The sequence below is a fragment of the Oppia nitens genome, unplaced genomic scaffold (assembly GCF_028296485.1).
Source record: "Oppia nitens isolate AA-2021 unplaced genomic scaffold, nextdenovo-longstitch-racon4-pilon3 scaffold4_pilon_pilon_pilon, whole genome shotgun sequence".
Classification (NCBI taxonomy): Eukaryota; Metazoa; Arthropoda; class Arachnida; order Sarcoptiformes; family Oppiidae; genus Oppia; species Oppia nitens.
Window position 1 is genome coordinate 3,226,489 of NW_026533232.1, and position 26,675 is coordinate 3,253,163.

A 26,675-nucleotide genomic window follows, 5' to 3' on the forward strand; every position below is an offset into this window, starting at 1 on the left:
TATATCTGACTTTTTCATAACATTTGGTACTTTTTAAAATTAGAAAATGTGTTGAGTTATAGTATATAAAGAATACAAATTGATTGAAGCAAACAGTATTGAAAGTATTAGGCTATATATGGATAGAGTTAAGACATTTTGTGTTGCAATTGATGTAATGATAATTAAATGCCGATTCAACACAATTTGCGGTCAATTATTATAAGACACGACACGTGTTTCACAACAATCAATAGCTGGCATACGTTTAGGTGATAGTCATAGATATCTTCACACAAAGTATTTTAATGTCCGATACAATTACAGAACCGTTGGTTAAACACAAGATTAATGCCAAAAACATGACAATCAATACACAACAAACCAATTCAGTGGACAAACGACTCATTATCTATGCGTTGGGAATATTCGTCACTTACTTCTACTTTGGTATTCTTCAGGAGAAGATGTAAGCCATTAATATGATTGTCAATTGATTAGTTGTTGTCTAATCTGTTTGTCCCTTATTTTGTAATTGATATGACAGTACACGAAGCAAATATGGTGACAAAAAGGAGATCTTCAAATGTACAGTAAGTCTGGTATTCATCCAATGTGTGGTTAACGCTATATTCGCCAAAATAAGTGAGTATCGCATGGAATGATGTCATCAATTAAATATCATTACTTATTGGATCCAATTGTTACTTACCATCCGATGACATGTCAGTGTTGATGACATTTATGAAACAAGGAAAGGACTCGACAAGCAAATGGTATTACTTTTTAAGCTCTTCATCATATTTGGTAGCAATGGTCTCATCCAATATGGCTCTTCAACACGTGAATTATCCGACACAAGTAGTCGGCAAGTCATGCAAACCCATTCCTGTTATGATATTGGGTGTACTTATTGGTCGAAAACGATATCCGCTTCTAAAGTATTTATTTGTTTTAATGATTGTCATCGGTGTCGGACTTTTCATATATAAAGATCAAACCAAAGTTACCGGTAGTGTATCGGCCACTGCTTTGGGCATCGGAGAGATATTGCTTGTAAATATTATAACAATAGATGTGTTTTAAACAAAATATCACTTATCGTAAGATTTGAATGTTTTTTTTAAAGATATTGTCACTATCTATGGATGGAGTGACCGGAGCTTTTCAGGATCGTATGAAAAGCGAGTATAAGACTCAATCAGGACATATGATGTTACAAATGAATCTGTGGTCAACTCTTTTATTAGCAATAATTCTTATAATAACCGGTGAAATCTGGCTCTTCATTGAATTTGTCGGACGGTATCCGTTTGTTATTAACAATATAATCTCATTTTCAGTTCTTAGCGCTATTGGACAGGTATGTGATTGTTATTTAAATAATACATTTCTACAATTATTTAATATATAAATGAATTTTATAGATGTTTATCTTCCTAACTGTGGCCAACTTCGGGCCGCTCTCGTGCTCTATCATTACAACTACTCGTAAATTCTTTACAGTTTTGGGTTCAGTCCTACTATTTGGTAACTCTCTGTCCAACAGACAATGGTTGGGTACAACTTTAGTTTTCATAGGCTTAGCATTGGACAGCTTTTATGGCAAAAGCGGTGCTTCAAAGCCTAAAATTGTTAAATGATAGTAAAATTTATAGTTTAACAATTTAATTTAAAATTATATTTATTATTAATTTATTTTTATTATTAAATTTAATATAATTATATAAAAATAATTAATCGTTTTATTTTGTAAACCGGTATCAAAAGTAATCTCAAAAATTGTCAAAATATAATGATTTGTTAAACATTTAATGTATGGTTGGCTTTCTTTGCGATTTCGTTTTCTTGTTTACGATATCTTTGAGCTAATGGTGTGTAAACATTGTAGGCATCCAGTGATGGATTAGCTGCCACTAAACCTGAAATGGTTTCTTCAATCATTTCTTCAAATGTCATTTCATTTTTAATGAGTGCTAAAATGAAAAAATAATTAGTAAATCAATTGTTCAACTCTTTTGGTTACTTTGTATTTACAGTATTTTGCGAGATATGCTGCGCCTAAAGCTGCAGAGTTGGGCTGTTCTTTCAGGACGACCGGTGCGTTGAACACATCAGACAACGCCTGAATCATAGCTGGATTCGCTGATGCGCCTCCTGTGGCCAATACACGAGTATTGGGACCAATATTGTATCCAAGATTTTCGGCGTGAACTCGAAGCCGAATGAATTGTCCTTCAATACAAGCTCTCACTTCAACCTCTTTGGAGAATCTCTGAACTTCAGAATCAAATTTATTATAACGAAAGTCACCGGAAATTACGGGATATATTTCCTTAAAATCAAAATAAAATCCAATATTTCCAAAGTTTCCTCTGGGAGTGGATTCAAGTAATTCATTAAATAGACTCCAATCTCCTTCAGAACAGTCATTTCTAATCCTTTCCCGAGTTCGCGAACCATTCTTGAAGCATATCAGTGCCATATATGAATTATCATCCAATGGATTGCACAGAACATGACCATCGAGAGCTGGTATCGGGTTTGTGAGCCTCAAAAATACAGTATCACTGGTTCCAAGACTGACAGCGACATCATCTTTACGTAAACCCATTCCTATTAGTGACGCGGGATTATCACCGGTGAATGAAACTATTTTACAGTCAACATTAAACCCATATCTGTCCACAAAATATTGAGATATATTTCCGATAACACTGGGCGTCGGAATTAGCGTTTCTCCTAATTTTGTTCGAAGATCTGGTGCACAATAATCAAGACATTGTTGCGACCAGTCATGTGTCGTGATGTCCAATAAGTTCATACCCGAACCATCACTATAATCAATGGGTGCGTAGTCTCCAGCAAAAAGTGAGGCACAAAAATTGCTTACAAGACATATTCGCTCCGTTTGTCCGTACATTTCCGGTTTGGTTTGATATATCCGTGCGATTTGACTACCAGTAAAACGTTCATAAGCTCGGGAACCGGTAATATCGGCCAATTGCTGTGCGCCGCCAACCCATTGTTCCAATTCTCTGCACTGTTTGGTAGTACTTGAGTCCATCCAAACGGGTGAATCACGACATGAGAAGCATTGAGACAATTGGTTGTGTAAAAAGTTATCTGCCTTTAGATTTTTCAAAGTATTGATGGCTCCCTTCTTCCAGTAGACACTTCCGTGTTGTTGAGCCGATCCAGATATGGCTACAATCATATTGTAATCAATGCCATTGATCTTAAGTCTCTCTAATATCAAATCAAACGCCTTAATCCACATAACAGTCGGTGCGGTCACTGTCTGTTGGTCTGCATTTTGGTTGACTCCGCCGTGAGTTCTGATTTGAAACAATCAAAAACTTTTATTTGTAAATATATTTAAAGGTTAAGTCATTAATTAAAGTGAAACCAAAATACAGAAATTGTCTGAAAAAAAGTTTTTACAATTTTTTAAAATGACAAATGAATTAACAAATACCTGAATTCGGGTAAATCGGTGTCAAAGTGGACACAAGACTCGTGGATCACTTGCAAACTGCCATTTATTGCTATAGCCTTCAGCTATGAATAAAACACCGCAAATAAGTGATATTTTGATGATATTATTGGCCACCAATTGATGGCAATACCTGTTGAGTGCTTAAATCAAAGCCAAGATAAGTGGCATTTGACTCGTCGTTGGCCAACATCTCGCAAAACAATTGGGTTTCAAAACTTAAATTTTCTTTAAAAAAAAAATCAGAAAAATCTATTTAAAAAAAGTTAAGTAAAATATTTAAAGAAACTAAGTTTGTGTGCCATTTGAAGGTTATGTGAAATCACTATTTTAGTGATCGATAACAACGAGAAAAATCATAAAATGATTGATTAAATATTTATTATATTTAACATAAACTAATCAATTGATGCCATAGATTGAGTGCCAAATAGACATCAAGTTTGAGCATAAAATTAAATAACTCAACAAAAAACACATCAAATAATTAGTGTAATGTCTTAGTCGGACAACAGGTGTCTATATTTGAACATAACTTTTGTTATTTTTGCTAATATTTTATTACCTGTATATAAAAATATATATTAGTTTAATTCAATATACATGTGTATTATTATACTGTTTTACAATAAAAAATAAAATCAGACGGATATAGTTGTATATATATAGTACTGATATAATATTTTGAGATCGTATTGAATGACTGTTTAAAAACAGTAATAATTAATTTTGGGTTAAGGCTTATTGAATGTTTATAATATTAATGTTTTATTATCAAATAAAATAGCATAATCAATTTTATATATAATATTTCATTAGTTTTTTAATTATCAAATTAATTTTGATATATAAATATATAGACATTTATCTTTAACACCATTATCTTTTTTTACATTCAATTTAAATTAAAAATTATGATTAAAACTAAATATTTAGAAAGATATTTACAATTTTGGAAAATGATGTCTATAATGTGCTAATACTCCTGGGTCATATAAATTATAATAAAAATTTTAAATGTATATATATATATATATATTTATATATACAGTATCAATTTAAACTAAAACTAATTATATATATTTAAACTATTGATATTAATAAATAACTATAACATAAAAATAATGCATTTTTAGTCATTTGAAATTAAAGATTTATAATTGGCATTAAAAAAAATGTTAACAATAAATTAATTAAATCAAGACAATAGATTTTGAAAACAACACTTTAAAATTACTTTAAATTAGTAAAAATATGTTTTTTATCATTAGTTTTATATTTTTAAATTATTACTTCAGATATTAAAAATTAATTAATATTAATATTATGTTTACAAATTAGTAATAATATTTATTTAATTATAATATTGTACAGTTTATAAAGTGATGGCAAAATTATAATAATCTAAACATAATTACAGTCAAATAACTTTTAATGACATATTATTATAAATACCGTGTAATGATTTCAATAAATTGATATACAAAATCATTTACAATTCAAGTAATCATTTAATTGACTTTTAGGATTATATACTGAATATAGTTAAGTATAATATTTGTATTAAAAAAGATAAGTTTATGGATGTAATGGCAAACTAAACGTATTATCAATTTATAAGTGCAATAAAAAGCGAATTAAGTGAAAGAAATGATTGTTATTAAGGCATTTAGCGGTTAAAGTAATGGTAACAGCGGTATAATACAGTACAACAAACAGTGCTATTATGTTAGCTCTGATACCTCTAATAAATTCAATTCAAACAAATGATTATCATTGATAAGTAGAGCTTTCAAATTCAATATATTGTTTGCTATTAGAGAAGCCGTTATAATCATAATTGACTGGTAATTGACTGATAGTTTAGCTGATAGTAATGGTTATGGAGTGACAGCTTTCAGACAACAAACTAATATAAGGATAGAAAGAGAGGAGAAAGAGAGCATCAATTTTATGATTAAATTACTAAATAACTGTTTTTTTTATTTAATATAATTTTGTCTTTAATTTATGTTATTTTTAAAAATAAATTATGGGTTTATCTAAATATGTATATAAATACAGTTAATACATTCATAGAATAGTTATGGCCATGAATTGTCTCTGCATGGGTGGCTCATACCTACAAGTGTTCATACATGTACTGTAAATAAATGTATATTTTTTTAAATTGTAATTTCTATTGTATTCACCGCATGTTCTCATCGCATATACACTTATTTATAATATATTAAAACACCGGTAGCTTTGAATTTAACAATTCTCAACCCATTATAGTTTATGAAAAATGTCTCAATTTGTTGGTCTAAATAACAATAATCAAAACAAATTTAAATAATATAATCAAATAATTGTCTCCAATTGAGATCACGAAAAGACTATCACTCTTAGGAAACACACTTTTCATTCAATAGTATACTACATGTGCTATTAAAGCAATTTTTTGTAATGTACTCTATAGATGCTAAAGTGATGGTATGTTTTTGTATGGGTTTGTACTGTACATTACGATTCATATATGCTATCAATTTTTGTATATAATGTATATAATGGCAGAGTTTTGCTTTCTTTAAACAATCTATAATAATGGATATCTATTGAGTCCAGTCTGAGCTTAAGTCATGATTTAATATTACAATTATTGCCGCCTTAAGGCCGCTATCATTAAGATTTGGTTTTCATATATTGGTTTAGCGCCTCATCCACTAAATACTGTTTCCCTATGGCTTTGTGACCAATACAGGCGATACACGCCTTCAAGACTGAGGCGTACCTCAAAAACAACATTTTTTGGAGAAAATTGTAATTTTCTAATAATAATTATGGCATCAAATAAATGCATTTCTTGTCGTATAAAAACTTTTGTTTAAAAATTTAAGTGCTTTTGATTATTATCTATGAAGTAATGTATTACATAATATTCTTGAGATTTATAGTCAATATTTATAATATTATATTAAAAATGAAATTTATATTAAAGTTTATTTTTAAAAATACTCTATATATTAAAGTAATATTGAAATGCAAAATAACTTTTTATAATAGGATTTATATCCAAAACTAGTCGTATCTCAAGAGTGGTTGTATTTACAATTCTTGAGGGAATGTTATCGAACACAGACCTGAAAGAGAGCTAACATTTCATATACATAACCAAAAGCGGCCCAAAGTCACGATTTTTGGCAAACAAAATAACTGTCATTAGGACACAACAAACCAGTCATTAAACAGCGCCGTCATCATCCTCTCTCTCTCTCTCTCTCTCTCTCTCTCTCTCTCTCTCTCCCTTTATAACTGCTAATACTCTCTTACTGGTGCTTTGATTTTCACCCAACATCTCATCCCTCATAGCTCTTCCCCTTTATTGGCCGTTCACTACTTGACTACTTAGCATAATATTGCTTACAATTTCAATATAACAAAATATGGCTCTCTCTCTCTCTCTTTCTCTCTTTCTTTCTCTCTTTCTCTCTTTTTTTTTCTCTCTCTCTTTCTCTCACTCACTCACTCATTGACTCACTCACTCACTCATTGACTCACTCACTCACTCACTCACTATTTCGTTAACTTTAACATAAAGCATAAAATAAAAGTCGAGTCGAGAGTTAGTTTTGTTAGTGTTTTCAAGCAAAAGATGAATGCATTGAATTCCATTTGTCAGGAATTATGAAAAATGGTCTCAAATTATAGCACTGAATATCAGCCAAAACGAGACACACGACCACAGACTCCAAGTTTTTTTGCAAAGAGATTACATTTCAAACAAAAAAAAATCAGATCTATATTTGTTCGCTATTTTATAGTAAATCTTATAGCGTATACATACACACAATGTAAAAGCAAACATAATGTTCAACAAACTCTTAATAACCTTATATAATGTGATTTCACTCTATTATATAACAAAATGTAGGCGTTTTTGCCTTTCATTTCTTTCCGAAAGATCCCTTTTCCAGCATTTTTTGGTTATTATTCTCTCAATTATGCAAATCTAAGTGATAAAAGAGGTACTAAAAGTTAGTTAAAATACAAATCATAAGGTTTGTGCAATTATAAGCTTTGTGTCAATTTTTAATAATAAATGTTTTTATAAATTATGAGAATTTATTTATGACACAAATCAATTTTCTAATTAAATAAAGATATAAAATTTTCATCAATCAAATAATTTATTTTATTTAACTATTTATATGGTGTGATTTTTATTTGATAACTTAAAATAAAATTTATTGAAAAATTAAAAACACATTTAAACTAATATTTTCGTAAATATCGTATGTTAAAAAAATAATGCAAAAAACTAAAGTAATATTCAGTGACTTGTTTAGCAATTTTCCTCAATCATATCAATGATATTTTTAATACAAACCTATAATTTTGAAAAAACTAGTGTCTATCTAAATATATTGCATGATATGTAAGTACAGTATATATAAATATACAGTATATACGTATATTATATACGGTATATAAGTATATAAGTACAATAAATATGTTTTCAACTGCTAATATTAAACTACCTTATCATCAAATACTTTATTCAATACTTTTAGTAATCATTAAAATCATTATTGTATTTAATAATATTAATTGTTAAACAAGTCGTTCAATTAGTGTCTATTAGTGGCTTATTATTTTTTAGTTAAATAATTTGAAATAATATACTATTAAAAATAAATATTAAATAATGACAATAAATTAATTTCCAAAAAAGTCAAGTTATAAAGTTATGTTGTTTTATTGACTGACATTGCCGTCAATAGCCCTCCAGTATATTAAATTTGAAGAGGCGTTACATTGATTGTAATTTTATCTTAATTTTTATGATATTGAATTAAAAAATAAAAACTTGTGGCCTTATATTATGTATATAATGTCTGAAATTTGGTTTTTATACAAAGTTTTTTGGTTTTGTTGAAATATAATGTAATCAAAAATATAACAAAATAGTTATGAATATAATGTAAACCTCAATAATTGTAATTATATTTTAAAACATTTATTTAAAAAATTAGTTATGGATGTTATCGACGTTTTGAAGACATTTTAAGACTTGATTTGTCGATAGAAATCGGGTGTCCATAAGAGTGACTTTTGATAGGTAGTATAAGGGAACAGGTGATCATATGAGGCATTGACTCTACAATAAGCTGTACCAGCATATGATGGTTGGCCTCTCAATCGACTGAGTTATGGTTGGTGTGTATAACTGAGTGAGTGGTATGAGTGGTCTTAATTGCCGAGTGTTGTGCTGTAGGGCTCAGTAGGGAAATGATGGCAATGATGACGAATGAATCAATTTGTCTTTGAAATAACAGAGCAAGAGATCCGTCGCATCGAAACCATTTGAGTCATAAATCATAGCGGAAAGCCTGATCCGGGCGGGGCTACAATCATACCAGTGCTTTGCATTACTTTCTTATAGTAATACAACTAAAAGTCATATACAGATACAATGGGAGAGACTATGACGTCGTGGCAGGTCTTCAGCTATAATACAATCTTAAATTCAATGAAAGGTAACATTGGATACTATATATGAATTGTATTTAATAAATGAGAAATAATATTATTTTGTTTTATAATATTTTATTTTATTTAATGCAATGAATGCTGAGTTTAATTGCTAATCACTGGTGGATAACACCCTCTGATTTGTAATAACTCTTCTTTCAAATGCTATCAAACAAACCTTTGACTTATAAGTTATAACATAATAATAACGCATATCATTTGAATTATTATTTCTCATTTTATCATTTATATTATTATTATAAACTGTATATACTGTATATAAGTTACTATATATAAAGTAATATAGATACCGGTATATGTATAAGTATATACAGTATACGTGTGTGTGTTTGCATTAATACAAAAATTTAAAAATATGAACAAAACTCGATTTTTGTGTTTTTATTTTGACGGCAGAGACCAAACTTTAAAATGCTTTGAGGCATAAATAAAGTAACAAAAAATTGCACCAAAATTATAGATTTGACTCAATATATATGATGCATATATAGAGGGTTAGTATTAGTTGACGACTCATTGGCGGCATAGTTGACCCCCTCTCTAAATCTTTATTTGTTTTAATTATGTAATTTTAACCATAAGCTCATGTATCATATGTCTATTAGCCTATACTATACGACAGTATATAATATTATATATAACTATATGACTAGATCTACTAGATATGAATATATATATATATATATATATATATATATATATATATATATATATATATATATATATATATATATATATATATATATATATATATATATATATATGACTAATCACTTGGAACTTCATTAATCAACAATAATTTAATATAATATTTATAATTTTTATTTTAAAGATTTTATGTTTATATATTAAGTTGATATTTATAATATCACAATAATTTGAAGCATATTTTATACCATATAGTCATATCATTTTCGCAACAATAGTACATAAAATTATATAAACAATCATTAAACTATATAAACACAACTTTACGTGTGTTTATATATTTAAGTTAATAATTAACAGCAACAACAATAATAATAATAATATGCAATTTAAAGATGAAAATTATGCTACAATTTATTTAATTTAATGACATTGATGGCATACGCTTTTTGACAATCATTAACTAACAAATTAAGTATACTCTACAGTATATATAGTTAACCATTTCATTTATGCCATTCTCACGATATTTATCTGATTTAATTTTAATTTATTTAATTTTATAATAAAATACAAAATATATGTAACTTAAATGAAGTTTTATAATTGCTATTAAGATAGTAGTAAATTATAATATCTGTCTTAAAATACACAAAACACAGAGTTGTTAAACATTAATATATTTATAGAATCTGTAAAAAAATAAAATTATATTATTTGTGGTTAAAATAATAATTTTTTAGACAATTTTTTAATAATAATAAAAAATGATTGTATATTGTATTATACAATTTGTATAGTGATGAGAATATAAGAGGTATAAAATTAAGTGTTAACTCGCGAATCATTGCAATGCAAATATAACTTATTTATCAACATTTGTGAAAATCTATTGAATAAGACACAGTATGTACTGTATTATGTAATAATAAATGTTTGATATTTTACAATAAAGTTTTAAATAAAATTAAATCTAAAAAAATTATTTGAATTTTCAACACATCAGTCCCTTTCATAAACTGAAAATTATGTTTATATAATAATATTTTTTCGTTGCACTCATAATAACAACAATATTTGAAAAGTTTGCTTACAATTTGAAGATTATCATAAAGTTTTCAGTGTTTTCTATTTGAATCTCAATTGTATATATGATTTTAAAAAGTCAAAACATATAATTTTAGTGAGAAATCTCTGTGATTGCTATGTATTTGGCATTTGCCTGATGGCAGTCAACACTTTACTCTCTCATCATCTCTTCAATAGTCCGACACAATAGAAAATAAGGATTATATGAAAGCTTATCATTTTAGCCAAACTTAATAATATATATAAACTTATAAACTATATATACACTGATATAAGTTATATACAATAATATATATATATATATATATTCACACATAAATATACTGTATATATATAAGATACACTTAAATATACTGCAAATAAAATTAACATTTCTCACTCATAGTAGTCTATAATATCCATTATTTTAAAATCAAATATTATAATTTTTAAATGTATTTTTTGCAAAAAATTATTTTACTTTATTGTATTCAATTTTAATATAATAAATATTTTGTTATTTATATTTATTATTACAATATTTAAAAAGTTCAATATTTATTAAATTATATTACTATTTTAATAGTTATCAATTTACCAATAGATTTATTTATGAATTTTATTAAAAAACTTAAAGTCTAACATAAATATGATTATCAAATATAATATTATTTAGCTTTTAACAGTTACTTATTAAATATATATTAATATAATTCTTTTATTGCTTAAGTTTTATTTTATTAAAATCTAATCGAAACCAGTTATCAGTATATGTTTTTAAATGCTTTGGGCTTTTTAATGATAGTTTTTGTGTATTGAAGGACAAGTCTGATAAAACATATTTTATTTAAACATAAATTCTTAAATATATTGCTATTAATTTCATAATTATTTATTTATAATATTTTACAATATTTTTTGAATGTATTCTAATTTTGGTTGAATAATGTATTGTAATGTTCTCCATATTTATCAGGTTAACATATTTTTATATTTTAGCAATAAATAAATAAAATAAATATAATGCTAAAATTGCAACCAAAAATTAATATTTTCATTATAAATATCATAAAAATGTATTTTAAAAAATGTATATTGTATATATAAATTTATAATAAGAATATAGAATATAATATTATTTTGTATTGTCTAAAATTTAATTAATAAACTAAAATCTCTGCAAAATTTATTTATAAATTGATTAAATATTTACTTAAAATAAATTATATTTTCATTATATAAAATATTTGCTGAATATATTTAAATATCGTATATTTAAGATTAATATCGCAATATTAATACTATAATAATTTTAAGACAAGTTTATAGAGCAGATGACAGCACTTTCGCGTTTGATTAGCGTTTAGTATAAATAGTATACATTATCAGTGCATAGATTAGTGGTATTAATAAATACTATGACTTGTATTACACTATTACCTTATAACAAGTTGTTCACTAAAATTACAATTACTGTAAAATATTATACAAACACTTGATTTTTTTATATCATTTAATGTAAATTATTTCATATTTTTTCAAAACATTAATTTATTTAATTGAATTTTATTTAGATAGTATATAATTAATATTAATTAAACAATAATTAAGTATTGATATTTACTTTGATAATTTTTATATTATAAAATATATAGGTATAAAAATAAGTTATTAATTATTTTTAATAAATATATTTTTTATTCAATTTTTAATTTTGTTAATTAAAATGTTTCAAATTTTATTATTTTTCAAAACTGTAATATACTGTATATACTGTTATATTAGTATAGTGTAGAAAATTCTAAAATAAATTTTGTAACTTATTTTAAGTAAAATTACATAAATATTTACTAAAAATCTTATAAATTTAAAAAATAAAATATATCTATTTATAAAATTTGTTTATAAATATATCCTATTTTTACTGAAATAATTATTTAATAATGTAATAAATATAAATAAAATATTTTAAAAATCTTTATTAGTTATTAAAAATAAGTGTAATAACAAACATGTAATTTTATTTGTGAAGAAATTTTTTGAATGAAACAAAAAATAATAATAAGTCTAAAAATATTGACTTTGATTTCAAATTGAATGGCCATATGATTGAAAAATGCAATTCAATGGATGAATGTTACAAATGTTTGGACATAAGAGTGAATGAATTGCTTTTACATTAATTGACAGCTCAGGTGAGAAAATTGGCAGTCAATAGAGTGATGGCTTATACATATAGATAGAAAAGTGGTCGAAATGTTGGTCGACTGGCATCCCGGCGCCAAATGGACGGACAGGAAGTGATTGCTCAAAGTTGAGATAGTGATGGTTATGTTATGCCAACGAATTGTCATAAATATAATGCAATTGCAAAGACTTGAATAACATATGAGATTGTGTTGTGTAAAGAAAAGCCAATCGTGTGTACAATGACTTCACAATTGGTGTTACCATTGCGTGCGGCCAAAGGTCTAAACAACTATTTTTAACAGCAATACTAATATGGATAGAGAAGACCTTTATTTTTGGTGAAGACCACCACCAGAGATGTGATAACTTTCTGGTTGTGGTTTTAATCTTCTTTATAACACCAATACGTTCGACGCGTTTATGACTTATAAGACTTTTACCACTTCTTTATCTATTAGTATCTATAAGCTATAGTACATGACTTATGGCTGAATTATGACTTTTTAAACCCTTTGGATACAAGTGTAGCCAAACTATCCGACTATAAGACTGTTGTAATATTTAAGATTTGTTTCATAGACAAGACAAGTGCCCGAAAGGCCGGTTGAATGCGGGAATCGCCGGAATTGTGTTAATATTTGTTGAAATTATTGTTTTCTATTTGTTTCTCAATTTAATGCTATCTTAATGCTGGCGCCAACAGAGGCGAGCGCTGATAGTTCTTAGAATGGATCGGCCCATACCTGATGGCCCACTAATTAGGTGCACAACTGAACAATTGATAGCTTATACTACAATACTTATCAATATAGTACTAACTCTATGCTGGACTAGTCATTGCAAAGCATATAAAAACATACACTTTTCAATGAGAATCTCCTTTTCCTTCCCTTTGACGGCAAATGCCTTTTGTTTTGCACTCACTATTGCCCATCACTACCGTACAGCTCATAGATATCTATGCTATCCCTAACCCCCATTGCCAATGATTTACCTCAACTTAGTTTAGGAGACACCAACTCTACGCTCATTGCATTTACTTTTGTCTATTTCTTGCGCCTTTCCTTAGTCCCTCTCTCTATGTCTCTCTCTCTATCTCTCTCTCTCTCTCTCTCTCTCTCTCTCTCTCTCTCTCTCTCTCTCTCTCTCTCTCTCTCTCTCTCTCTCTCTCTCTCTCTCTCTCTCTMTCTATCTMTCTCTCTCTCTCTCTCTCTCTCTCTCTCTCTCATTGTTTTGTATGAAGTTCGCCGCTAATCCAACAAAACTAACATTCAAAACATTTCTATTCACAAATTTTTTCTATTTATATATATATATATATATATTTAAGACATTTTTTACGATAATTCTCATCGAAAAAATAGTTGTACTTTAAGTTTAAAACTAATATAATAAAAAATTATTTATAAACTAAACTAAATCAACATTTAGTTAGTATAAACTAATTTTATAAATTTTTCCTTAAGTAATAAGTAAATATAATAATAATGAAATATCAGTTTTATTTATAAAAATTATTTTCTAACAATTTAATATACAGTACATAACTGTATATTAATTAAATGTGTTATTATTTTTAAAGCACATACGGTATATAGTATATTTATATGAGATTAACTACAAAATAGCGAGTCAATTGACTAGTATTTAAAAAACAACACAAAAATATAATAATACTCAATAAGATAAAGTACAGCAAATTAGGACATCAATTCAATGAAGCAAACAATGCATATAATCGCACGAAAACTAGCATTTATTGCGATTTTAAGTGAAACTCATTGATTCCGGTACTGTCTGTGCGCGCCTTCACTTAGTTTACCATAACTTTTATATAACAATTTGGGAATCGATTGGTGTGTTTTTAAACCTTTACTTTTTTCCGCTACCCATAAGTCCCAGATGTGTGATCAACCATTGCATTGCATTATATTCATTATAAAGTATATATGAGACAAACACCACACATAAGACTATCTGTAATTTGTGTTAAAATAAAATAAGAGCAAAAGTGATCATAAAATAAATAGTAGATTACTTTGAAATATATGTCCCAATTTTACTTAGTTTCTATCAATTTTCCAATTAGTTGACAACTGTGTGAAAATATAGGAAGAAATACCAAAATTAATGTTTAACACAGAAATATTTATAAACATATGATACAAAATATAGTAATATTTACTGAATGCTTACTCAGCCATAATTAAAATACAACTCAAATAAACCACATAAACATGCAGTATATACAGTATATAATATATAGTGTATATATAAATTTATAGTTTAGTTGAAAACAATAATTTTACTATAAAATTAGTTAATATTATATTTACTTTTAATATATAATTATTGTAGATATTATTAGATAAGTTTATCTTAAAATGTTTGCAAAGTAAATGCTATATCAGAGAACACCGTTCTATTGAAGTATCGATTGATTGATCAAATTACCACTAATAAGGTATTTGTTACGAGTGATGGTAATCTGAACACTAACTCACTGAGAGAGTCATTGAAAGACACAACGCGTGCCGTTTGTTGGCAATTGGATACCGATAGCAATGATAGCTTTGAATGGCTCAGACTAACTAAATAAGAGATTTTATGGCAAACACACACTCACTCACACACACACACACACACACCCGGCTAGCGCTTGGTTTACAGTCTAACCGTATGTCAGATATGATGTTATCGGATGACAAATTACTGACTGAAATGACTTCAAACAGTAAAAAGCAGACCTAAAAGCAATAGTATTGAGTTTCACTTATCCACACAAATGACATACAATGACAGCTTATTTGGCAAAATAAAACATATGATATCAATTTTTACCAGTAAAACACATACAAACCTTATCGGCAGTCCATGTGCTCCACATTTTCATGTTTGCTCTCTTGAGAGAAACAGTTATTGTATAATTGGAAATCAAAGTATTGGCTAATGAGTCAATTGGATGCTATATTTTTGCAGATGTCTTATTATTTATAAAATTTTTCAATTTAATTGTGATTTATACTGATTTATACTTAAATTTATATAATATAATGGTTTGGCTGTTATGTACTGTATATCCAAAACACTAAGATTCACATGGATTGCGATAACGAATAATCAAAATTCACGTCGAGTTTTATCATTTAGCTAACGACCAAAAGTAGCAAACAGTTGAGTGTCTCGGCTATTGTCATGTCTCAGTAGGTTTTGCTCACCAAAAGTAATCGACTGCACACTAAAAATACATAATATATTCAATTTTTATTATTTTATATAACCATATCATAAAAATATGCACTTTGTAAAGATGCATAAATATATATATGATATATAAGGTTTATATATAATAATAATCAAAACTTGAGAGGAAATGGCAAATGAGAAGACGTGACCGGAAAAAGAGTACCGAAAAGATAGCTTCACTTGCATTCCTAATCCTTGTTTGCCTCCCATTCCTAATCAGTCAACTCTTGTGAGTTGTTTAAACATTTTTTTTAATAAATTTCATAATATCTTATCATTATTGCATTTTTACTAAACAGTCTTTTTATGTATTATATCTTATTTTTATTTACAATACAAATAAATAATAAAATTCTCACATTATTAGTAATAATTTGTCTCAAAACTGTAAGCTTTTGATATTTTGATGCACAACCTTCATGATTGTGTGTGTGTGTGTGTGTGTGTGTGTGTGTGTGTGTGTGTGTGTGTGTGTGTGTGTGTGTGTGTGTGTGTGTGTGTGTGTGTGTGTGTGTGTGTGTGTGCACATGTATTGTAATAACTTTAATAAAATAGCAAAAGACAGTCTAAATCTAACTCTAATGACTGTTAAGATTAACGATATATTCGATGTAATACTCATCCCATTGAGAGTCACGCTATTATTCATCTGACTGTGCCTTCAAGTCATGACATCAAATATATACTCAATATATAGCTATCATTGAAGTACAAGAACTGAGTCCATATTCTAGTGTTTCTTTTCTTTCATTTCATTGAAATATAAAACAATATACATATACTGTATAATAATTTAGTAATACAGTGTATATACAGTACTTAATAGCTATAAGTACTAGAGTTTAAAATTTAAATTATAATACAACTTAGTTTATATGTATAATATTTTATTAACATATCTTTGTTTGAGAAATTTTAAAAATCCCATAAAGTGTTGATTTACCAAAAAAAAATATTTTTTTACATAAAATTAAATTATTTTTCTATAAATCAAATAAAAATCAATGTATTCAATATATGATATTTAATTAATGAAATAAAAAATTTGATTTGTTATATGAAATACAATTAATGACTTTCCGGGTGCACACAGTCATTGGGGATGGCATTAGTGTGTTTGGTCTAACTATAGGCACACATTAGGACTAGCCTCAAGCCATACAAGTGATGCATGACTGTTGACTGTCGTATCTGTAATACTTAAAACAGCAACAAGAGCACAGGTATGGTATATATATGAATGTGTATGTGCTGTGAAATGCTAACTTTATATATAAGGAAACTTTTTTGGAGGACTACTTTAAGACTCTTACGCAACAATAACTTTAAACATATTTGAATACGAGTTGTTAACGCAAACTCACACTAAAAAACAATTCACTGTTTTTTAATGCTATGATTTCATGTGAGGTTAGAAACTGTTGGTTGTGTCGGCTCTTTAAGAGTTGTTTTCTATGAATAACATAATACAGTATATATATAAACCAGACTTAAGATAGTAGTCTAAAGAAATATCAGTGATTTTTCTACACACTTGACATCAAATCAAAAACATATGATCAGAGCTATCGATACAAATAGAGAGTTGTGTTGTATTTCTGACATTTTAACAGATCTTATGATTTCAGTTACGGCAGAGAGGAAACCCTTTGCCAATGGGATAGGAGCTCATCAACGGTAGAGTAATGCCTATGGCTTATGAGAGCCCTTAAGGCATCACATCCAGGTTCGACATATTTTATATTCAGTTTGAAGTAAGCACTGGTAGTGTGTGAGCACAGGTATACACGCAAATGTGCCATCTCTCACATGTGCTCTCATCCAAAACCAGAGCAAAACAATGCCCTTTCGCGTGCATTCACTATAAACTCAAACATACATACATTTTATGTTATAAATAATATATATATATATATATATATATATATATATATATATATATATAATATAGACAGCACTGTAACTAACTATAGACTCAACACAAGAAAAGCATAAGATTTTTGAATTTACTTGTTTTATGTTTAGATTGTCATTCATTTCTATCATATTTTACAACTAATAAAATACAACTGCACTCCAGTACTACTGGAGCCCTCAATATCTGTTTGTATAATAGTATAGAAATACATAAAAGTTAGCATAAAATGTAAGCATTTGAGAGAAGTGAGAGAGAGAGAGAGAGAGAGAGAGAGAAAGAAAGAAAGAGATGAGAGAGAGAGAAAAAAAGAGAGAGAGAAAGAAAAAGAGAGAGAGATATTAACTTAAAGTTAGTAATCATTAATATTTTTTATTTACAATATTATGAATTATATTATAAATAAAATACTATAAGTTTGAGTAATTTACATTTATATAAATAATTTTTTTAAATAGATTATTAGTAGTATTTAATAAAATAATTTAGTGATGTTTTATTACTGTTCTAATATTTTTTATATAAATATTATATTATATTTTTTGTAACTTACATAAATATTAATAAATTTAAAAATTATTTATCTTTAAAATAACTCTATTTTTAAAATTATATTGTATACTAAACATGTTTATATATTGTATACAATACATACAAATAAAAATTTATATTACAATATAAATAAATAGCTTTAATATTTACAGTTATATTTACATATGCTGCTATACATTATGGTAATAACTAAATTAATATGAATTGTTTTTTAATTAAATTAATTAAATTAAAATATATATCTATGAATAAAATTGTTTTAATTATCATAAAATTGCAAGATCTGTATTGCCATAAATTAGTTAATTTTATTTTTTAAACATATACTTTATTGATGCCATATAGTAAACATAAATGAATTTTTTTGTTAAAATAATTTTTTAATTAATATTAATTATGTGAAACATTTTCATAAATAAAAATTATATTATATAACGCCTTTCAATATCAAAACAAGTTTAATAATAGAGTAAATATTAATTTACTGTACATTAAATATGATGTTGTTTTCATAACAAATGCTCAATTTAATGCAAATTTAACACCAAATGATTTAAGATTGCAAAAAGTAATAACAACATTATATAACATCCATATATTATACCTTTTAAAGTGGTTTAGTGTTAAATAATCATTATTGACAAATTATTAACGTGTAAGTAATTGTTTAATAAAAATTATTTTTATATATATTAATTAATCGATAATAATGTTGTTTATGAATTATTTTAAAGAAAAATAATATAAATAATTATATATTTGTTTTATATGATGATTACTATTATAATTATTGTACAATTTTATTAACAATAAAATTATATATTTACATTAATTTTATTATCATTTGCTAATAATTTTTAATACTGTATTATTAATAGATAATTACTCTAAAATAATAAATTAATAGAATAATAATAGAATAAATTTATGTAAGTGGATATATAAACTATTTAATATTTTTCAGTATTATATAGCATATAGTTTTTAAATCAAATTGTATATATATATATTAATTAATTTTACAAAATTCTAAACAAATATTATGTTTAATTTATTATTACTTTTAGTAACAAATTGTTACTATAATTTTGATTTGTTTTAATAACATTCAAGTTTTGTATTAATTAAAGAATTTTGTACACTTAATAAGGAAATAGAAAATAAGGTTTAAATAAAATTAGAAAAAACTCAAATTAAGATGAGATGAGAGAACATATATAATGCTAATGCAAACAGTTTTTTGTTATAATACCTGAGGTTTGACATTAATGTAGTGAAAAAAGAGGACAGGAAACCATTCAAATGACACAAACAACTTATTTTTATTGAACAATGTTCTGCTTAATGATTAATAATATAAGTTTTCATTCATTATAAATTGATTAATTACTCGATTCATTTGAGTTTTTTTTTTGAAAAAAATTGCCACTAGAAATAAGGGACTGGCATTTAATAGGTATGGCCATTTAATAGGTCTGGCCATTTCATATAACTTATCAAATTTTTAGATGATTTACATTAACTAAATGAAAGAATAGGTTATTGAGAAATAGCAAAACTCCCATCTGTTTAATGATCTATACATTTAGTGAAATTTTTTTTTATAATAGACACGCAATTCTGTGCTATTCATTACAAAATTTATATTTCAAAATTAATTTGAAAAAATATATAAATTTTAAATATTGTGCTATATATATATATATATAAATGAAAGCATAATATTGATTTTTAGTGAATGACTAATGATTTAATAAATTTCTATTATAAGACTCCTTAATATTACTGGTGAAGAACCAGACTATTGCATAACATATAACATAAATTTACTTATAAGTTATCGCAGTTGGAGGCCATCAATAAAAGTTTGTGACCACCGCTGGATATCCCAATGCTTATTGTAGTACATCTATTGATGCACTGATATTACACCAAACAAATTATCTATCATTCAATCATTTCTACATTTCAAAGAAAACGATCAAAAATATTTACAAATATAAACAAATATTATTTTTCACTATTGTTATACAATAAGATATTTTCTAATATAATAAGAGTTAATTTATTTTTGTGAAACGTTGCTAAAATAATATTTTCCATTGGTAAATTTTTACAATTATCTATTTATTAATTTAATTATAAAAAATTTTAACAAAAAAAACTAATTTTTAAGTTTTAACATCACTATTAATTTGTATTTACATGTATATTTAGTCATTTGAAATTGTTATACACATACAATAATTGAATTGTTTATTACATTTTAACAACTTATTTTAAAATAATAACAATTTGTTTGTAAAACTATTTAAAATAACATTATTGTTAATATTTTCATTGAGCAATTATAGTTAACTCTCAAATTATACTAATTTTGAGAGTGAGTGAGTGAGTGAGTGAGTGAGAGAGAGAGAGAGAGAGAGAGAGAGAGAGAGAGAGGGTGAGAGAGAAAGTGAGAGAGAGAATGAGAGAGAGAGAGAGAGCAACGATCCGGGAGTTAAGCTAGAAATACATTTGCAATATACTATAAGCAATGGCAATAGTAAAAAAATTGAGAAAAAATAGTTGATGACATATGACATTCAATTTGTAAAATAGTGTGCAATAAAAGCCAGTTTATACCAATTTAGTTACATTAGACATATAAATATTTAGTTGTATTTATTTTCTGGTAAAAATATAAAAAGAAAATTTTGCTTTCAATACTTAGTTGGCTTACATTTGTTAACTATTGAATCAGTGATAGGAAAACAAGCGGTAAATAATAAGTGAGTTATACTTTTATATAATATTACGATATCTGCTTTAAATGTACAGAATATCAGAAGTATGATTCACAGTATTTAGTCTCGTATTTCACATTAGTCTCAATTTTAGTAAAATAGTTCCCAATTAGATGATAATATGGCATTTATTGAAAGCTAATTACATTTTACTAAATCACAAACAACGCCCATTTATCTTTATCTTTAATATTTTTCTAAAGTTATATTATATAATATTATACTGTATAATATTTTCAGTTAAAACAATAAAATAATTAATAAAATTTTCTTATTAACTTTAAATGACATTCTCGATCAATCGTATTGTATTAACGTTATATGTAATTGCAATTGTAATTTTTTATAGTTTATTTTAGTTAAATATTACTTGTATTTAATTAAATTTAAAAAAGATTTTAATTTAATAATTAAATATTGATATAACAGTATTAAAGTTAGTGATATTAGTGCTGATATGAAGACACTCTTGAAGTTTATAAACAGATATTTGACTGTTTTTAACAAACATCGATGATTACAGGCGACCATTGATGTCATTTTAATGAACAATCAAGAAATTATATTATCATGTCTTCTGACATCAAAACATTAAATAATTTATAAACTATTTCATCAAATGTTTTATTAAATATCAATTGAAAAATCTTGTTTGTATCTAAAAAAATCTATTTATAAATCAATAATAAAATATTCTACATTTAACTTTACCTTATTATTAAAATAAGCCTACAAAACATAAAATGATTGATAAAACATTAGTTACTATTAAAAATACATTAAAATTGTCTTACATTTTATTATTAAAATGAATGAATATATGACAAACAGTTAGGAAATAAAAATGCTAACAAAATAATAATAACTTTATGTTTAGTATATGTATTTTGCAAAGAATAATAATATTCAGACAATTAGTTGTGGTTTTAAGTTAGTTATTAAATCAAAAGTTTTTATTATATAAACAACGACCACTATTATAAGTGACTCTATATTTGCAATTTTTTTGTTTAAATAAATACAAATATGAATTTATTTAATAAGCAGTAACTTTGTGTCTATTAAATGTATATTACTTTAGATATGAAGTAAAGTAATAAAAATAGAATAATATTTAATAAGGTTTGAAGCAAAATGTGTTGTCAACCGAGTTATGTGTTGTTGTTGTTGTTGTTGAGGACATACCTAAAACATCAGAGAATTAGATTTGCATTATTTTGTTCAAAACGAGTCCCATTTCCGCTACAGTGGACAGTGATGTCAATGTCCTGTTAGTGCAAAGCCGTGCCTCCAGTGGTAGCAAATGCTCGCCATTCGGGACATTCGGTTGTGTCACTCGTTGTCACTGTTTTTCTCACTATTTATAAGTTATGTTTTAGTTATTATTCTTATGGTGTGACGTATAGTACGCCTATTATATAATATATTTTATATTTATATATAAAACAATATCTTTCTTTGCTATCTATCTATTTGTCTGTATTTCTGTCTTTCTTTTATATACTTTAAAAAGAAACTTCAATTCAGGTTTTGCTCACACAATGAGTGAATATATAAGCGACGGTTTTCTCATCAGTTGTTCATCGACTGCATGCCTGAGTCGTCTAACAGATCCCTACAACAAGCGTGAGTCCAACTGAGCCTAACTTAGTCCTACAGCCCCTCAAAAAACCGAGAGCTTATCGTATGCTTCACTGAATGCTTGACTCAATGCATACATTGAAAAATCTATGAGTACTATGAATACTGAACTGTAGTACTGTTTATAACATTATAACATACGAGACATGCATTTGTTGGGCGATTAAAGAATAGATTTAATTCATGCCTTCAAATGAATGCATCAAATGTTAAACAACACAACATATAACTCATAAATATATAAAACATTAAATTACTAAAACTTATTTTATTTTTACACTTTTCATGATATACTGTATATAAGAAAATACACTGTACTGCAAACTGCAATGCATACTACCATACGTTTACATACTCCATGTATTATGATATTTTATAACAATGTTTGATATAAAAATTTTACCATAATTTTTAGATAATAGCTTCAAAATAAATAATTTTCAAAAATTTTTTTTGAAGAAACAAAATATAATGAATTCATAATTATTTGCAATAAATTTTAAGATAAACTAAGTTTTATTTTGTTTAAATATAATTTTGTGTGTAGTAAAGAACTGGTAGTTAATCTGATTTATGATGTTTTAGTTTTTAAAGGCTTTATAATATATATATAAATACATTATAGTCTGTTATATAAATTAGAAATAACAATAATAAATGTAATGATAAGAGTAATAATAATTGTTATGGAAATGGCGACAAATAACGGGTTGTCTTATTATCTCTAACTTTGTATCACAAATGCTGTCAAATGTGTGTCTCAACTGTGAAACACATTCTCATATGATTTAATTGCAGTTTTGATGAAGAGTTTAAATCATTACATTCATAACAACAAGAAAAAGAAGAGAAAGAAAGAGAGAGAGAGAAAGAAAGAGAGAAAGAAAGAAAGAGAGAAAGAAAGAAAGAGAGAAAGAAAAAAGAGAGAGAGAGAGAGAGAGAGAGATAGTAATATCTTGAGAGCCATCAAACGCTTCCTCAGCCAAAGGGCATTAAGAGTGTAGTAATGAAGAAAGGGGTCGCTGTAGACCTGTAGACCTTCCCTTTCCTGTCATTGTGAGTGATATTTTTACGATTTCTTAAGATGACATATTCGGTAATCGTATGCATCGGCCACTACTAAAAAGGTTGGCCGGAAGTGCCTCAGGACATCAACAGTAACACCGATATAATATAGTCTTATCCACTATAATCTTGCACTGACTTCACAGATATCAGTAGCACAACTGTAGTATATATGCAGTACATGTGCTCATATAAAGTATATATAATGTCAATTTGCATCTTCAACTTGTTTTTCTGAATAAATGTCTCCATATATATATATATATACTTTATAATAAAAATAATGATAATAATACTACTGTATTGTGTTACAGTGTTATACAGTTTATATTCAGAACTAGCATTAGAGACACATCATTGTAATCAAAGTTAAGGGTTAGTCCTACTTTGCATTACTATCATTGCGTTATGAAAAGCAATGGAAACATTATTATCTTTAATATTACTGTTATTCACTCTAATATTATTACAAGTTGTAATTTACAACTATGCAAACCATTAACTATGATATGCAATAAACAGTAAATATAGTTATAGTAAGTATAAATATATTCTGTTATAATACAAATGTTATTCTTGGGATTCAATACAACAATAGTTTATGGCTTAAACCATTGAAATCAGTGAGGAGTGAGAGTCCCAATTCAGTGCCAAATAGTGACAGTCAATTCAATAAATAGACAGTAAAGAGAGGGAGAGGGAGGGAGAGAGAGAGATAGAGAGAGAGAGAGAGAGAGAGAGAGAGAAAGAAAGAAAGAAAGAGAGGACATAAACAATAAATGTTTAGATTATAAAGGAGAGAGTGAGAGCTTGTGGTTTGATTGAACTATTGACTACTAATATTAAATACTTTTTGTTGAGGAAGAGACATGTATTGTGTTTTGAATTTAATGAATGGACACAGAATTGAGTTAAAACCAAACATACGGTAGACCAGACTGTATTGGTCTCTGTGCTAAACTACCAGATTATCCGTACATTCAAACCAAACATAAACCTCACAATTGCTTTATCAACCAAAACACAGACACAAGCCATAAACCAACCATATATTAGAGTCTTTTCATATTAATATACTGTATATCTATATGTAGTATTGTATGTATTAGTTTACATGATTATTGTGTACTACTATTTAAATTATAAAAATATAACCAATAAAACGTTGAGTTTAACTATTGTTAGTTAAACTAGTATACAGTATATTGTCAAAAATGCGTGTCATCTAATGGTTTTAAAATATGTCTATTATTATAAACATTTCAACAATTGATATACATTAAGCCAGGACTAGGTTGTAATAATGTACTGTATATCCAACACATATCTTTACATACCTTTTATTATTATAAATATACTGTACTATAGTAATGTAATGATATAATATCAACAAATATATTCTGTAGATATAATAAATACATTAACAAAATAAATATTACTATCAACACAATTATCTGTAAAATTTTATTTTTTGCTAAAAATCAGTATCTTCATTTTACATAATTATATCAATTATTTCGACAAAATATAACTTAATTTATATTAATTAATAATTATATTTCCTATTTACAATATACTGGTATATTAATAACATCATTATTTTTAGTAAATTAATTAATTAGTATATTTATTAATTAAATAATTAATAATAATAACAATAATAATAGAATTATAGTAATTATCTAATAATGTCAATCTCTCCAAATCTAAACAATATAATAGATTATTGCCAAAAATTTATAAACTAATGAATTATATTTAAATTTTTCTATTTTTCAGCTCCAAAGAATAATGATTATTTAAATTTAAAAATTTTTATTTGATAAATAATATTTTACTTAAATGATCTAACTTTAATAATAAAATACAAAATTATAATTAATATATAATTAATGTTACAAAATTTAACTGCAAGGCATTGCACATTTTCAAGTTGTATTCAAATAAATTGGCATTGATTTTATTAATATATGAAGTTATAATATGTATATTAAAATTGTTGTAATAACTTTATTAAACTAATTTTTACCTATTGTAAATTACTCAATTTAAATAAAACTAAAAATAGTTTATAATATAAATAAAATTATTTAAGACTTAATTTCAAAAACTCCAGGAAAGTATATTTGACACCAATATTAGCCCTTAAAAATGATAAGTATTGTATCGATATTCATAAAATAGAAAAATCATTGGATTTTGTTATTTAAGTGCAATTTGATATCACAGGTGTGATCCCAACAGCACTGACCAATTCATCTCATTTTAAATTCAAATGTTATAAAAACTAAATCAATAAAAATAGTGTCGAAAAATGAGTGAAATTTGAGTCTTCTGTGAAAATATTGTAGACTATAATATAATAAACACAATAGACTTAAGAGAGAGAGAGAGAGAGAGAGAGAGAGAGAGAGAGAGTTCTGGTCATATTGAGTCACGAAATATTTGAATTTATTACAAACTATAGTTAATTGAAAAATGCTTTTTAAATAACTAGTATTTCTCTAATGCCATCAAAAACTAATTTATAATAATTCATAAGAGATTTAATTTA

General features: G+C 26.2%; 3 protein-coding genes across 3 annotated transcripts in view; 1 reads left to right on the forward strand and 2 right to left on the reverse strand.

The window, feature by feature from the left end:
- LOC128959768 (malonyl-CoA-acyl carrier protein transacylase, mitochondrial-like) overlaps window positions 1-26,675 on the reverse strand; it is a 227,974-nt gene that overhangs the window by 52,778 nt on the left and 148,521 nt on the right. The gene's annotated exons all lie outside the window — the stretch shown is intronic.
- LOC128959772 (solute carrier family 35 member B1-like) lies at window positions 101-1,676 on the forward strand. Its single transcript, XM_054305787.1, has 6 exons — window positions 101-251; window positions 307-448; window positions 527-624; window positions 710-1,035; window positions 1,109-1,342; window positions 1,407-1,676. The coding sequence occupies exons 2-6, from the start codon at window positions 342-344 to the stop codon at window positions 1,620-1,622; spliced, it is 981 nt and encodes a 326-aa protein (XP_054161762.1). The 5' UTR covers window positions 101-251; window positions 307-341; the 3' UTR covers window positions 1,623-1,676.
- LOC128959763 (xylulose kinase-like) lies at window positions 1,740-3,897 on the reverse strand. Its single transcript, XM_054305772.1, has 4 exons — window positions 3,609-3,897; window positions 3,458-3,540; window positions 2,017-3,317; window positions 1,740-1,955 (listed from the first exon to the last, which is right to left on the reverse strand). The coding sequence occupies exons 1-4, from the start codon at window positions 3,666-3,668 to the stop codon at window positions 1,783-1,785; spliced, it is 1,617 nt and encodes a 538-aa protein (XP_054161747.1). The 5' UTR covers window positions 3,669-3,897; the 3' UTR covers window positions 1,740-1,782.

Excerpts from the sequence above, each read along its gene's own strand:
- LOC128959763 (XM_054305772.1), bottom strand. The coding sequence starts at position 3,668 with ATGTTGGCCAACGACGAGTCAAATGCCACTTATCTTGGCTTTGATTTA. Across the intron at positions 3,541-3,608 it reads TTGATTTAAGCACTCAACAG|CTGAAGGCTATAGCAATAAA; the intron begins GTATTGCCATCA and ends TTTTATTCATAG. Across the intron at positions 3,318-3,457 it reads ACCGATTTACCCGAATTCAG|AACTCACGGCGGAGTCAACC; the intron begins GTATTTGTTAAT and ends GTTTCAAATCAG.
- LOC128959772 (XM_054305787.1), top strand. The coding sequence starts at position 342 with ATGACAATCAATACACAACAAACCAATTCAGTGGACAAACGACTCATT. Across the intron at positions 449-526 it reads GGTATTCTTCAGGAGAAGAT|TACACGAAGCAAATATGGTG; the intron begins GTAAGCCATTAA and ends TTGATATGACAG. Across the intron at positions 1,036-1,108 it reads GCATCGGAGAGATATTGCTT|ATATTGTCACTATCTATGGA; the intron begins GTAAATATTATA and ends TTTTTTTTAAAG.